General features: G+C 41.7%; 1 protein-coding gene across 1 annotated transcript in view; it reads left to right on the forward strand.

Annotated features, from left to right (window-relative positions):
• csmd2 (CUB and Sushi multiple domains 2) overlaps positions 1-16124 on the forward strand; it is a 2031293-nt gene that overhangs the window by 1941068 nt on the left and 74101 nt on the right. Inside the window, exon 57 of the mRNA XM_063033882.1 lies at positions 9540-9722. Within this exon, the coding sequence (XP_062889952.1) occupies positions 9540-9722 (183 nt within the window). The remainder of the gene's footprint in view (positions 1-9539; positions 9723-16124) is intronic.

Consider the following 16124-nt stretch of genomic DNA (forward strand, 5'->3'; position numbering starts at 1 on the left):
GCTTTCAAGGTGTTGCTTTTGGACACGTGATAAATTCAATACATTGCCAATTGTGCTTTTCTGTAGCTGACAACAATGCGTCTGAAAAGCATTCATATGAATAACTCCCAACCCCTTTTCTTTTTGTTTCTTTTCGGTATTGATATAACAATGCTGAAAAAAATGTGTTCACAATGAACTGTTTCATTGTTTTATATTGTGTTGTGAGTTGAAATTTCCATTTCAAAGTCTTTCCTTTTCAAGGGGTAGCACAGTAGTTAGCATGTCACGTTACAGTACCTGTGATCCAGGTTCAGTTCCCACCGCTGTCTGTAAGAAGTTTGTACATTCTCCCTCTGAGTTTCTTCTGCTTTCCCTCCACAGTCCAAAGATGTTCCAGTTCATACTGTACCAGATGTATCAGTCATTGTAAATTGTCCTGTGATTGGCCTCAGATTAAATCAGGGGTTGTTGTATGGTGCAGCTCAAAGGACTAGAAAGGCCGATTCTACACTGCATCTCAATAAATAAAAGCTCAGAATTCAAAGTACATTTATGATCAAAGTATGCATACCATCTACAACCTTGAGATTTGTCTTCTTGCAAGTAGCAAGTGAACAAAGAAACACAATCTAATTCACTAATGAAACCTGCACAACAACGTTTATAAAAATGTGAGAGACAGCAAATATATCAATAAACATAAGAGATTTTGCAGATGCTGGAAATCCACAGCAACATACATAAAATTCTGGAGGAACTCAGCAGGACAGGCAGCATCCATGGAAATGAATGAGTAGTCAATATTTTGGGCAGAAGACCCTTCTTTAAGACTGGAAAGGAAGGAGTAAGATGCCAGAATAAAAAGGAAGGAGAAGGGAGGGAGGATTAGCTAGAAGGGGATAGGTGAAGCAAGGTGGGTGAGAAAGGTAAAGCGCTGGAGAAAAAAGAATCTTATCAGAGAGGACAGTGCGCTATGGGAGAAAAGGAAGGAGATGCACCCGGAAGATGTGATAGGTAGTGAGGTGAAGAAGTAAGAGGCTAGAGTTGGAAATAGAAGAGGAAGGAATGGGATCATCCTCACCGCTACGAGGTTCACGCACGCTGCCTCTGCCTCTTGGAATCCTCTCGGAGACTGCAGAGCGCTGAAGCACCCAAACGATCTCCAAACAATAAATCACAGGCTCCAACAGTTCCAGAATCACACTCAAGACAAAAAAAAAACAAATGTAAAAGATATTAAAGAAGTGAAATACACGGTTTCGTAATCTACCCAGAAGATGTCGACCAAAGGAGTGTTATACACAGGTGCTATCTTGACCGGTTGTCCAGAAATTATGCCAGAAGTCTAGAAATTATCAGGTGTTAGGTGTATATCCTCCATTTTATTAGATTCTATCAACCCTGAATTTGTCGCACACAAGGGAGTCACAGACAGCAATCACTGCAGAAAATGAAGAACGGTGGTGGGGAGGGTAGGGGGTTTTGCAGAGGGAAAGGTGTACAGGGATAAGTGCCAAGCGTGAGATGCATGGCTAAGTGCCAGGAGGGAGACACTTCTTTGTCCAATCATCACTCATCTACCTTCTGGCACTTATCCCTCTAAGCAGCACATGTACTACATTTGCCCAATAATCCCTTTCATCACCACCTCTCAAGGCTCCAAATAGTCCGAGGTGCGACAAAGCTTCACCTGTGAGTCTGTTGGTGTTGTTTACTGTATCTGGTGCCCCTGTTGCAGCCTCTGCTACATTTGTTCGACCTGACGTATCTTGGGGGACTGCCTTATCAAATACCTTTGCTCCATCCCATTACAGGCGAGACTTACCGGCAGCCGGCCATTTTAATTCTGCTCCCCATTCTTATTACAGCATGTCGGCCCATCGCCTCCTCTACAGCAATGATTGGGTTGGAGGAGCAACACCTCACACTCTGTCTGGCTAGTCTCCAACCTGACAGCACGATCATCGATTTCCCTAACTTTCCGGGTAATTTCTCTCTTTTACCATTTCCCATTCTGGCTTTCCTCTTACCTCTTTTCTTCTCTTCACCAGGCTGTCACCCCTCTGGTGCCCCATCCTTCACTTTCTCCCATGGTCCACTTTCCTCACCTAGAAAATTGCTTCCTCTACCTATCACCTCCCAGCTTCTCACTTCATTCACCTTCCCCCTCACTTGGTTTAAACTATCACCTGCCAGATGTACTCCTTCCCCTTCCCTCACTTCCTTATTCTGCATTTCTCTCCTTTCCTTTGCCATCCTGATGAAGGGTCTCGGCCCAAAATGTCAGCGGTCTGTGGGTGCTCTCTGTGGATGCTGTCTGACCTGCTGAATTTCTCCAGTATTTTATGTGTGTGTGTGTTACTCTGAATTTCCAGCATCTGTAGAATCACTTTTATTTATGAGCCTGAGATTGTGCCTTGAAAAATGTGAGCAGCGGTGCTGGAATTATTGGCTTTAATTAACTATAACCACTGCCCTCAGTGCCTGCTCAGCTCTAGCCAGTGACCTTTATTGATATAAAGGTACATCAATGCATCCATTCCCTTAATGCCAAGGGCAGATTGTTTCATCTCAGGGAGTAATGAAGTCGGCAGTGCAGTGGTCCAAGCAAAATCTAAAGCAACACACACAAAATGCTAGAGGAATTCGGCAGGTCAGGCAGCATCTATGGAAAGGAATAAACAAGCAACATTTTGGGCCAAGATCCATCTTCAGGGCTGAAAAGGAAGGGCAACGAGGCCAGAATAAGGAGGTGGGGTGAAGGGGGAAGAGTGCAAACAAGAAGGTGATAAGTGAAACCAGGTGTTGGGGAGGGGAAGATCAAGTGAGAAGCTGAGAGGTGATAGGAAAAAGAGAAGGAATCTCATAATGGAGTAGAGTGGACCACGGGGGAAAGGGAAGGAGGAGATTCACCAGCGGGAGCTGATGGGCAGGTGAGAAGAGAAGAGGTAAGAGTGGGGAATGGGAGAAGAGGAAACAGAAGGGGGATAAATTACAAGAAATAGAGAAAAAAATATTCATGCCATCAGGTTGGAAGCTACCCAGGCGCAATATGAGGTGTTGATCCTCCAACCTGAGAGTGGCTCATCGTGGCAATAGAGGACGCTACGGACCAACATGTCAGAATGGGAAAAGACTCATCACACAAAACCTAAGCTATGCATCAGCAGCCAAGACATTGGGAAGTGTGTTGGTTGACATACCATCCAAGATACCTCCATCACTTGGTGAAGAGTCAACTAAAACCATAATCAGTGGCCAGCTGGATATGTTGTGGATTTTCTGGACAGGATGTACTTGCAAATGTTCTGCATTGTCAGATAGATCAGGGGTCCCCAACCTTGTTTGCACCGCGGACCGGTTTAATATTGTCAATATTCTTGCGGACTGGCCGATGGGGGGGGGGCGGAGGGGTGGTGTTCAAGTAGGGTTAAACTCACGTCAGCATGTCTTTTACAGTTAGGGTTGCCAACTTTCTCACTCCCGAATAAGGGAAAAAAGTAGCAGTCAAATCCCGGGAAACTTTACCCCAAGAAAGATTACCATGACCATGAAGCCTTGCGCGGGCACCTGTGTGCACATGCGTGCCGATTTTTTCCCCCCACCAATCAGTTTTGCCTTCATCTTCCCGACTATACTGTATATACATTATTTCTACTTTATATAGGCTGTGTATTTATCATATCATTCCTACTTTTACTATATGTTAGTGTTATTTATTTTCGGTTTTATGTGTTATTTGGTATGATTTGGTAGGTTATTTTTTGGGTCTGGGAACGCTCAAAAATTTTTCCCATCTAAATTAATGGTAATTGCTTCTGCGCTTTACGCCATTTTGGCACGAAACGTTTCATAGGAACGCTCTACCTTAGCGGGGGAAATACAGGACAAACCAATTTAGCCCAATATACAGGATGTCCCAGCAAATACGGGACAGTTGGCAACCCTATGTTCAAGTTCAACAGTGCGTGACAGGGAATGAGGAAAGGTGCAGCTGACTCATATCGTTTCCTCGCGGCCTGGTAGCACATGCTTTGCGGCCCGGTGGTTGGGAACCGCTGAGATAGATGGTAGTGTGATTGAATCTATTGGGACAGCATTGGCTAGAAGGTACAGGTTAAGCCAAACTTCCATCAGACAGGAAAGAGAGAGGGAGAAATGGAAAGCTTTCAAGATGGTCAAGGCTTCACCAGTTGAAAGCACAGCCACCAAAGGCAGAAGATCGAAAGTCATTAATGAAACAAAGTACAAAGTGTAACGATCTGATAGCCCTGCAGACGACATATCATAAAAATATGTTTTGAGCAGTTTTAGTGTGAATGCTGAGCTACAATCAATGAACAGTGTCTTGTCCATAGGTGTTTGTGTTGTCCAGATGGTTTAAAGCCATGTGAAGAGCCATTGAGATTGCACCTGCCATTGACTTATTGTGGCGAAAGGCAAAGTGCAATGGGTCCAGGTCCTTGCTGAGGCAGGAGTTCATTCTAGTCATGACCAACCTCTCAAAGCATTTCATCACTGTCGATGTGAGTGCTACTGGGTGATAGTCATTAAGGCAGCTCACGTTATTCTTCTTAGGCACTGGTATAATTGTTGCCTTTGTGAAGCAAGTGGGAACTTCTGCCTGTAGTAGTGGGAGGTTGAAAATGTCCTTGAATACTCCTGCCAGTTGGTTGACACAGGTTTTCAAAGCCTTACCAGGTACTCCTTCTGCCTTGCGAGGGTTCACTCTCTTTAAAGACAGCCTAATGCCGACCTCTGAGACAGAGATCACAGGGTCATCAGTGCAGCAGGGATTTTCACAGCTGTAGTTGTGTTCTCCCTTTCAAAGCAGGCATCGAAGGCATTGAGTTCATCTGGTATTGAAGCATTGCTGCCATTGGGTTTCACTTTGTTGCAAACCCTGCCAGAGTTGTTGTACATCCAATGTCACCTCCAACCTCATTCGAAATTGTCTCTTTGCCCTTGAAATAGCCCTCTGCAAATCTTACCTGGTTTTCTGGTACAGGTCTGGGTCACCAGACTTGAATGCCACAGATCTAACCTTCAGCAGATGATGTACCTCCTGGTTCATCCATGGTTTATGGTTTGGGAATGTACAGTAAGTCTTTGTAGGCACACACTCATCCACACAGGTTTTAATGAAGTTAGAAACAACTGCAGCATACTCATCCAGATTCGAAGATGCATCCCTAAATACAGTCCAGTCCACTGATTCGAAGCAGTCCTGTAAGCACTCCTGTGCTTCCCTTGTCCATACCTTCATGGTCCTCACTGCTGGTGCTACAGTCTTCAGTCTCTGCCTATACTCAGGGAGTAGAATACAACTAAGTGATGAGACTTCCCGAAGTGAGAACGTGGAATAACATGGTAGGCATTCTTAATGGTGGTGTAAAAATGGTCCAGTGTGTTGTTTCCTCTAGAATTGCAAGTGATCTGTTGATGGTAATTACTTAGTGATTTTTTTTCAAGCTGGCCTGGTTGAAATCCCCTAAAATAATAGTGAAGGCGTGAGGGTGTGCTGTTCCGTGCATGTTGACCCCATTGCTCAGATCGTCTAAAGCCTGATTGACATTGCCCTGACGTGGAATGTATACTGCTACCAAAATTATCCCGGAGATCTCCTGCTGTAGGTAAAAAGCACTTAACTGCTAGATATTCCAGGTCTGGTAAGCAGAATTGGGACAGCACTGATATATTTATGCACCGAGAAGAGTTGATCATGAGGTATACTCCTCACCTCTGCTTTTGAGAGACTCCGTAGATCTATCCCAACGGTGTATAGTAAACCCATCGATCTGAATCGCTGCATCCAGTATGGAAGGGGTTAACCAGGATTCTGTGAAACAAAGGATACACGTGGTCCTAATGTCCCTCTGATTCAGCACCCTAGCTCTGAGATCATCGATCTTATTCACCAGAGACTGCCCATTTGCCAGCAAGATAGTCGTTATTGGGAGTTTAAAGCCACATTTCCTTAAATGCACTTGGATCCCTGAGCTGCAGCCATGCCTCCTGCGTGGAATCCTCCAAGAATGATCCTATCCACAATCAGCACTGTTTCCATCAGTTCTAAGCAGCAATAGTTGGTCTGGCATTAACCTTACGAAGGCCTTCGACCTTGTGAGCAGAGACAGCCTGTTCAAAATCCTCGCCAGGATTGGTTGTCCCCCGAGGCTCCTCCGGATAGTTCGGTCATTCCACACAGACATGAAGGGCGTCGTTCAGTTTGACAGCTCTTCCTTGGAGGCCTTAAACATCCACAGCGGTGTGAAGCAGGGCTGTGTGCTTGCCCCCACCCTGTTTGGCATCTTCTTCACAGTCATGCTGAAACACACCTTTGGAACATAACTGATGGTGTCTACCTCCACACCAGATCGGACGGGAGGCTGTTCAGTCTGTCCTGACTGAGGGCAAAAACCAAGGTTCATGAAGTACTCATCAGGGACATGTTGTTTGCAGATGATGTGGCACTGGCAACACACTCTGAAGAGCAACTGCAAAGCCTCATGGACAGCTTTTCAGAAGCCTGCCAGGACTTCAGCTTGACCATCAGCCTGAAGAAAACCAACGTGTTGGGCCAAGGCATTGAGCACCCCCCTGCCATTACCATCAACAATTACGAGCTGAAGGTAGTCCACGAGTTTACATACCTTGGCTCCGCCATCACGGACAGCCTCTCCCTAGATCCCGAGATCAACAGACGGATCAGACAAGTAGCCTCAACATTCGCCAGGCTGACAAAGAGTGTCTGGGAGAACAGAAAGCTGACGACGCACACCAAAGTTGCAGTCTACAGGGCCTGCGTCCTCAGCACACTGCCTTACGGCAGTGAGACCTGGAGCCTCTACTACAGACAATAGCGGCGTCTCAACGCCTTCCACCTTCGCAGCCTGAGACGCATCCTGAACATCACGTAGACTGACCGAGTCACCAACAATGAGGTCCTGGCCCGCACCCAGATACCCAGCCTCTTCACCCTGCTCCAACAACGCCATCTCCGCTGGCTGGGCCACGTACACTGTATGTCAGATGGGAAGATCCTGAAAGACCTACTGTACGGGGAACTGGCCTCCGGCAAGACAGCACAAGGGCAGTCCCATCTTCGTTTCAAAGACATTTGCAAGACAGACATGAAGTCACTGAAAATGAACGTCAAGAGGTGGGAGGACATCGCAAATGATCGCTCTCACTGGAGGCTGGAACTACGCAGAGGTCTAAAAAGAGGAGAAGAGAAGCTGAGGCTTGCTGCTGAAGAAAAGCGCACTCGTCAGAAAAACAGCACCAAGCCAACACTGGAGGACAGTGCCTTCAAGTGCAGTCGCTGCAGCCGAGACTGTCACTCCCGTGTGGGCCTCTACAGCCACAACAGACGCTACTCTAACGCAGACTGAAGCAAGACTTTCCAGGCACAGATCCATGGTCTTGCGAGACTAATGAATGCTACCAGTTGGTTTAAATACATCAAGACATCTTTGTTGACTGTACTGACCTTGGAAGCAGTTGTGCATTTTTAGCTGTATCAGACTGAAACGAGAATATTTAATAGCATCCATTGAGAGTTCTGCTGCTACATGAGTCACCCCTAGGCACTCCGGAAGTAATCTTTATTGAGTACACAATAGGCCCTTCTGGACCCTCAAACCGTGCTGCTCAGCAACCCCCAATTTTACCCTAGCCTAATCACAAAACAATTTACAATGCCCAATTAACCTATCAACCGGTATTGTCTTTGGACTGCGAGAGGAAACGAGAGCACTTGGAGGAAACCCAAATGGTCTTGAGGAAAACATACAAACAAACTCTTTACGGACAGCAGCAGGATTTCAACCTGGGTCACTGGTGCTGTAAAGCATTGTGGTAACCACTATGCTACCGTGAAGCCCCCATCCCCACCCCTCTGTCCAAGCACAAGGCTTGTGTATTCAGTCACAGAGCCATGCAGCATGGAAATTAATCCAACAGATCCATGCCAAAGAAGATTCCCATCTTAGCTTGTCCTGTTTTCCCACATTTGACTAACTGTTTCTCATCCATGTCTCTGTCGAAGTTCCTTTCAACTGCTGTTATTGTACCTGCCTCAACCTTTTCCTCCAGCAGCTCATTCCATACACTGACCACCCTCCGGGTGAAAAAGTTGCCACTCAAGTTCCTAATAAAACTTACCCCTGTCACCCTAAACCTATATCCTCTAGTTGTTGATACCCCAACTCTGGGGGAAAACGCTGTTCATATTCACCCTATCTATGCATTTATGTAGGATGAAACTGGGCCACTGGGGAAAGGTTCAACTGCAATGAAATATCACGTTACATGCAATAATTTATTTTCCAATTTCAGATAAGTTTACCATTTTTACAGTGTGTATAACTGATGCACTTTAATATACTGGCGTAGCAATGACAATGTGTAAACATCACTGAAGCCTAAATAAGGTATTATTTGGAGAAATAATATTTTGAAGGTAGGTCTGATTTTAGATTTGTAAAAATAGTAAATTATGCTATTTAAAAGTTTAATTTTGCTGTCTTGTGAGATAGGATGACTGTTTATTTTGCCAAAATCTGTAATTCCACACAAGAGCATTTACATTGCACTGCAACTAAACTTGGCACAGTCATTAGCTTCAGTCCATCTTTTGCAAGAGATAACCATCTTGCCACTGACTTGGGCTCCTCCTGTTCCTCATTGTTTCCATTATTGCCTCGGTTTATGTACATCTCATCAGTTCGGTTGTCAATTCAGCCAAGCGTTCTGCCAACAGAACCAATTTGATGACATCAGTTCACCCCCAAGCACGTGCCTTCAATATCTCTAAACATCTCTACTTTTGAGAGTTTTTAGAATTGCTTTCAAACGTATAATCCCATTGTGTAGGGCTGACTTTATCTGTTATCACTGTCCAAGACTATAGAACATAAGCCCTTTAGCCCATGGTATTGTGCTGAGCTTTTAACCTATTCCAAGATCAATCTACACACATAAAAGTTGCTGGTGAACGCAGCAGGCCAGGCAGCATCTCTAGGAAGAGGTGCAGTCGACGTTTCAGGCCGAGACCCTTCGTCAGGACTAGCAGGCCAGACAGCATCTCTAGGAAGAGGTGCACAGGCCAGGCAGGAAGAGGCCTGAAACGTTGACTGCACCTCTTCCTAGAGATGCTGCCTGGCCTGCTGCGTTCACCAGCAACTTTTATGTGTGTTGCTTGAATTTCCAGCATCTGCAGAATTCCTGTTGTTTGCGCCAAGATCAATCTAATCCTTTCCTCCAACATAACCAATAATTCTCCATTTTTCTTCTATCCATCTGCCTTTCTAAGAATCTCTTAAATGTTCTGAATATATCAGTCTCTACCAATATCCCAGCAATGTATTCTAAACATGTAGCACTCTCAATGTAAAAAACCTACTTCTATCACAGTATATATTTTAAAAATGGCTTGTTACCACTTTGAACTATGATTATATCTTTTTAACTTTACACGGATGGTAGGATTTAATCATTCTATACAGGAAAATTAATTCTGGATTATGATGTTTGTACATTGCTTTGGCTTGCAGGGGATAGCCTTGGATTTTGTGGTGATCCAGGAATCCCAGCGCATGGCATTCGGCTTGGCAAAGACTTTCAAGTGAAGAACATGGTACGATTCACCTGTGAAGCTGGCTATATACTTAGGGGATCTTCAGAACGTATTTGTCAGCCAGATGGAACCTGGAGCGGGAGCCAGCCCGAATGTCGAGGTACTTGATTTACTGGGCATTCAAACACACCAGCTGGGGAGCCAAGATCATTCCACTGGAACTTGTAATATGTCAGAGAAAGTAGACTTAGTCAACTCTTGAGTAAACACTAAGCATTTAGAAATTAGTTGAGTTACATTAGAAATAGTTCAATTTTCTTTTGTAATTTAATATTTTATAAAGACATCTGCAAGTTTTTTTGGGTCTCTCTCAAGCAATATTTTGTCAATTAATCTCTTTAACTATATGTAGTAACTTCTACTTTGAAAAAGGCACACTCGACAACGTCATGCCAGAGAAACAACTTTATCTCGAACTTCAAAACCATTAATTCTATACAGAGGCTTTCACAACCCATACAGCATGGCAGGCACACTGTATACAAAACACACCGGGTGTAAAAAGAATGGAAGTAAAACCCCCCACTATCCTAATTAGTATTAATTTTCTTTTAATAATGCTCACATTACAACACTATATATATAAAATTTGTTCGTTATGTGCCATGTCATATGACATAGGTAATCGTGGTCTTTCCATGACCATGATTGTTCTTGACAAATGTTTTTACAGAAGTAGTTTGCCATTGCCTTCTTCTGGATGGTGTCTTTACAAGATGGGTGACCCCAGCCATTATCAATGCTCTTCAGAGACTGTCTGCCTGGCATAACCAGGACTTGTGAAATGCACCAGCTGCTCATTTGACCATCCACCACCCGCTCCCATGGCTTCATGTGACCCTGAAAGGTGCTATACCTTCCCCAATGGTGACCTGTAGGCTAGTGGAGAGAAGGAGCGCCTTACGCCTCTTCTGTAGAGATGTGAATCCACCCAATGTATTTATATATATATATATATATACACACACATATATATATATATATATACACACACACATATATATATATATATATACATAAAGTAAACAGAAAAACAACAAAACAATTATTCTCTAAGGGGTACTAATATATATTTTAGCTATTTATTCATTATTAAATATGTGAAGCATTAACATTTCTCTTTAATACAGAATATTAACAAAATAACACATGTTTTGGACATCCAGTACACACATATATATAAAAAAACGATAGTTGACCTATGCTAAGCTTTATAAATTTGTTCAACAATATTTTAGAGTATTCCATCCCAAAAAAAGGTAATTTCGTTTTAAAGTTCTACTTTATCTCGTTTCTTTCAAATATACCTTATGTTTGAGTAATTTATTATGAGATTAATTTTTTTATCATTATTGAGAGGTTTGTAAAAAGTTGGTTAAAAAGGTAAAGGAGAGTAACTAAAGATATGGCTAAAAGGAATAATTAATTATTCCTTCAATCAGGCTCATCTGTCAAGAAACTATGGTTGAAGTCGAAATAACTACCAGTCTATGAACAAAGAGCAAAGAGTTACTGATGAGAAGGATGGGAAAAGAGAGGCTGATTAAAGAGACGACTTCAGTATGATGAATTATTATGAATACTAGTCCCATAATCTAGGCATTAATTGTGCTGCACATTACTGGTTTCATTAGAGGAGCTAAATTGGAAACAAGCTTGCAGTAGGTTTGACGCTAAGTTTGATAAATGTGTTCAATTTCAACACGTATATGTTTTAAATTATGAAATATAATGGACACTAGACATCACCTGAAATAAATAGTTCATATCAGCATTGGTAGAGATTATATTATTGAAAGAGTACTTTAGATTGCATACTTTACTGTATCTCTCTTTGTCACCTAATCCAAGGAAAGAATCATCATTGCCTCTCATCAGTTTATCCGTCGCTAAAGCTTTATTACTGAATTAGGAAGGTCATAATGCTTCAGAGATGTTTCCAATATACTGTAAAATAAATTGTAACTAAAGCAACGTGAAGTAATGAATTGATGAACTGACCATATTTGTTGATGAAATCAAAGTAAGATATATTATTTCTATTGAAATATGTACAGGCAAATGTTTCACTCATCTATCAGTGTTAAGCTCAGTGTCTCAATGGTGTGTGGAGATGAACTGATTTGCATATCACCATATCCTTGCATATACCAACAGGGAGAGAACATGGTATGGGAGAGGACTACATAAACTGAATCTGTGAAGTACCTCAAGGAAGATAGGTCTAATTGCTTCATAAGAAGTCAGAAGGACCAGTTGAGTTAAACTATTCACACTGTGGTATCGAAGATTTATTGTCAGAACTCAGAATTGCTGAGAATCGTTTGTTGACGCATCAGCCCTCAGATTCTGCACCAGGTCAGATCCTGCACAGGGTCTCAAACCACAGTGGGAGACTAATACAACACACACAGAATGCTGGAGGACCTCAACGTGAGATCCAGATGAAGAGTCTCGGCATAAAAAGTCGACTGTTTATTCCCCCCATAGATGCTGCCTGACTTGCTGAATTCCTCCGGCATTCTGTGTGTGTTGAACAAGACAGCATCTTCAGAACATTCTGTGTCTGTGGGAAGACAAATGACTGCTAATACTGGAAAACTAAAACGTAAAAATGCCGAATGTTCATCAGCCCAGCAAAATCTGTGTGAGCATTATTGTTCTGCTTCAGTTGTTTATTTTGGTGGAGCTTGTTATGTCCCAACTGGATGATCTCCTGAAATGTTATTACATAATATCATTTGGACAAACACTTGAAATGACATGGTATAGAATAGGTACGGATCAAGTGCTGGGAAATTGGGTTGTTATAGATAGGCACGGTAATCGGTATAGACTGAATGGGCTGAAGGGCCATTTTTCATGTTGTATGATGCTATGACAATGACTCTAAGACCCTGCTGCCATCTGAAAGCTCATCATTTTGGATCAGGGTGGCCTTAGACAGCAAGTTACCGTAGCAGAGCTGTAAAGTAAAATATATGGTTCATCCATATTCGAGTTGCAAGTGAATGCATTTCTGCATTGGGAGCACCTCATGACTTATTAACTTAATTTCTAACACTGCAGATCCTTCCTGACCTGTTGAATATATCCAGCAACATATTTCTGTTTATTTTTCTATCTGAAGAACAGTAAAATAATTAAATAGCGGCCTACCATTTCAACCTTGCAACCAATGTTAAATACCATCCAGACAGCTACAGAGCTGTGCAATAGTCTTAGGCACCCTGGAATGTTTACATAAATTTTGTTTTAAATGCTTATTTTTTGTCTTCTGCATCATTGTGTCAGGAGAAAAGAGCAGAATTTATATTTCCAAACATTCATTTTTTCATAATTAGAAACTTCTCATTTGACTATTTTTGAAAGCATCCTTGCTGTACAAGCAGCACATACAAAATGCTGGAGGAACTCAGTCGGCCAGGCAACATCTATAGAAAAGTGTACAATCGACATTTCAGACCGAGACCCTTCATCAGGACTGGAATCGCTTTACAGAATTTTTTTTTATATCTACTTAGGACTTTTGTACAGTACTCTAGAATTAAAGATCCCCAATGTGGCAGGGTCTGTCTGACCAGAAATAAACTCTCATGTCTGAAGCTAATCTTATCACCTCAGTGTCAAAAAAATAATTCCATAACTTGGCAGTCTGATGTTTGTCGCTCTCAGAGAGCCCATCAGCTTAGTTAGGATTGGTAGACAGATATCTATGTGCTAACAAGCTTGTAAAATTAAAATTGAATCTGTATAAATCTCATAAACATCTTGAAGGCATTCAATTATTTATCACTTATCTATCTGAATACCACACAAATCTTGCTTGACTTCACAATTAAGAATATATTTGTATTGTTCTCAGTGTCTTGACACTGTGGTATTGCCGATGAAGGAAGATAGTGTTGGATTGAATAACAAATGAAGTTGTAAATTCATGTAGTTTATTCTCAAACAAAATGTGAAACATGAAAAATTTGACTAAATATATGGCTATTTAAATATAAACAATAAGTAAATTAATTAATCAATTAAAGAGTAATTAAATGTTATCAATAAATTCACGTCACCAAGCACACACCTCCCTCCCCTCCCCCCACCTTTTAATTCTACTCCTTATCTTTTTACCTCCAGTCCTGCCGAAGGGTCCCAGCCCAAAATGTTGACTGTACTCATTTCCATAGATGCTGCCTGGCCTGCTGAGTTCCTCCAGCATTTTGTGTGTGTGTATTGCTTGGATTTCCAGCATCTGCAGATCTTCTCTTGTTTGTGATTGGATCCCTTCACCAAACTATGATTTCTTTAATGGAATACATTTAACCTGGAAGCACGGCCATCTCAATATTCTCTTTCAAGTCACACAGAGAGAAGTGGAATTCAATGATGTGGAGACCAAAACTTGTCTCATACTTATCTGAACTTTAAGTCACAGATTGAGAACTGGAAAGTCAGTGTCACAGAATTAGTTCCATTTCTTGGCCAGAATGGACACAAAGGACTGTATTCTGAAATGGATTTCTATAATGCTCAAAGCATCTTGGTTTAGGTATATGTCACTGTCTGTTAACAGAGCATTGACTAAATGTAGCCACCTAACCACATTGTTGAATCACAGCACTAATGAAGCAATTATTATGAGCCATCACTTTTTTTGACTGCAAGATGATACCCATTAACTACTTATATGAATATTCATTTAAATTTGATGAAAATACCTTTAAAAAAAGCTGAGGCCATTGAAAATTGGATAAAATGTATAAAATGCTGGAATCTCTGAGGTCATAAAAGACAAGGATCCCACAATGGCTTCCTGCATCTGCAAGTTATAGAAAGCTCCTTTCCATCACTTAGTAACTTCAAAATTTTCCAGAGATTTATTTATAAATCACTAATCTATGTTTAAACAATTATTTAGAACATTAAACATTAAAAAGTAAGAATGAGCCGCTTACACCCACCCTCCTTCCATTTACTCCCCACTCCTGCATTCAATAAGATTTAAGTCAGGTCTCAGCCTTAGTTCCACTTCCTTATCCTATTCCTCTGCCCTTGAATCCTTTTGGAATTTAAAATTCCATTGCATTCCGCTTTGAGTTAGAGAATTCCGAAGGTTCATAGTGCTTTGGAAAACAAAGCGACTGCTCATTTTGATCCTATGTGAGCAAAATCTTATGCTGAGATAATGACCCCCAACTTTTAGACTCTGGAGCCAAAGGATGCAGTTTCCAAGTATCTATCCCGTTAAACTCGAAAGCATCTTAAATGTGCTAAACCTGTATTGTCAGGACTGTAAAGAACATATCCATCTTGCAAAGGCATTATTCCTGTAGGGAAATTTCTTCATCCCAGAAATCAGTCTGGTGCACTGTTATAGCAGCAATCTATATCAAATATATTCCTCCATGCATATAGAAACCACATATGGCATACACTACTTGTGTGTTATCTCAACAAAATTCTATTATCTTGCGCTAGTGTCAGCCAACAAATGTTGTTCGAAAATTGTATTCACTCTAAACGCCTGCATTGAAATGCTTGGATTGATTGTTGTCTGAAGGACTAAAAGAATCATGAAGAAGATCCGTCAACATCTTATATAAGGAAATTAGTGACATTACTATTGATGTCCATTCACCAAATGTGTCACAGCTACCTTGAAAGAATCAAGACAAAATGAGGTGAGGTATCTTTGCTCCCTCCTCTTTACATTCAGAACAACTCCCGACTATTTGTCAAACTGGTGGTTTAACCCTGGGCTTATGTATGCTCTAATCCTCCTGTACCCTACGATAAGCAATGTGACATCTTAGAACGTATTGAATTGGAAATCTACTGATGAGTAATCTTTAGAAAGTGACCGTTCCGAGCAATTGATTCTCCTTCTATGCTTCTTATAGCATCAGTTTGAATTGTTTTGATTAGCTCTCCCATGCATTCCTCCTTCTTCAGCATACGGATCTTGTATTCCTCTAGCTGATTCTCAGTAGATGAATGCTCTGCAGAAGTCTATCCATGTGTGACATTGAATTTCCATAAAACTTTGATCTAATTTTGGAACTCCCTAAGTTAGAGCTTATGTCAATACCTTCTAGTATTATTTTTCTTTAATTTTACAAAATCATATGGGCAGAAAATCTGGAATCTTTCAAAGGTGTGTAATTTTCAGATATAGTTCACAAAAACTGTTGAAGTGAAGAGAGAAGTGAATGCTTTATAATCCATGCGAATAAAAAAAAATCCCGAGGAGATACTTGTAAATATTTTTGCCTTCCCTATGCCAAAACTTAGTTTTCTACTTCATCTCCCCCTGCCCCAACCACTCACCTTCCCCCTCACTAGGTTTCTGCTGCAAAATTGTGCTCATTCCCCTTGTTCCACCTTCTGATGTCTACCCCGTTCCTATCCAAAACATCGGCTCTTTATTCCCCTCCCTTGATACTGCCCAAACTGCTGAGTTCCTCCATCATTTTCTGTGTTATTTTTCTACATGAGTGCACTTTAC

This window comes from Mobula hypostoma, chromosome 26 (assembly GCF_963921235.1).
Source record: "Mobula hypostoma chromosome 26, sMobHyp1.1, whole genome shotgun sequence".
Lineage (NCBI taxonomy): Eukaryota > Metazoa > Chordata > Chondrichthyes > Myliobatiformes > Myliobatidae > Mobula > Mobula hypostoma.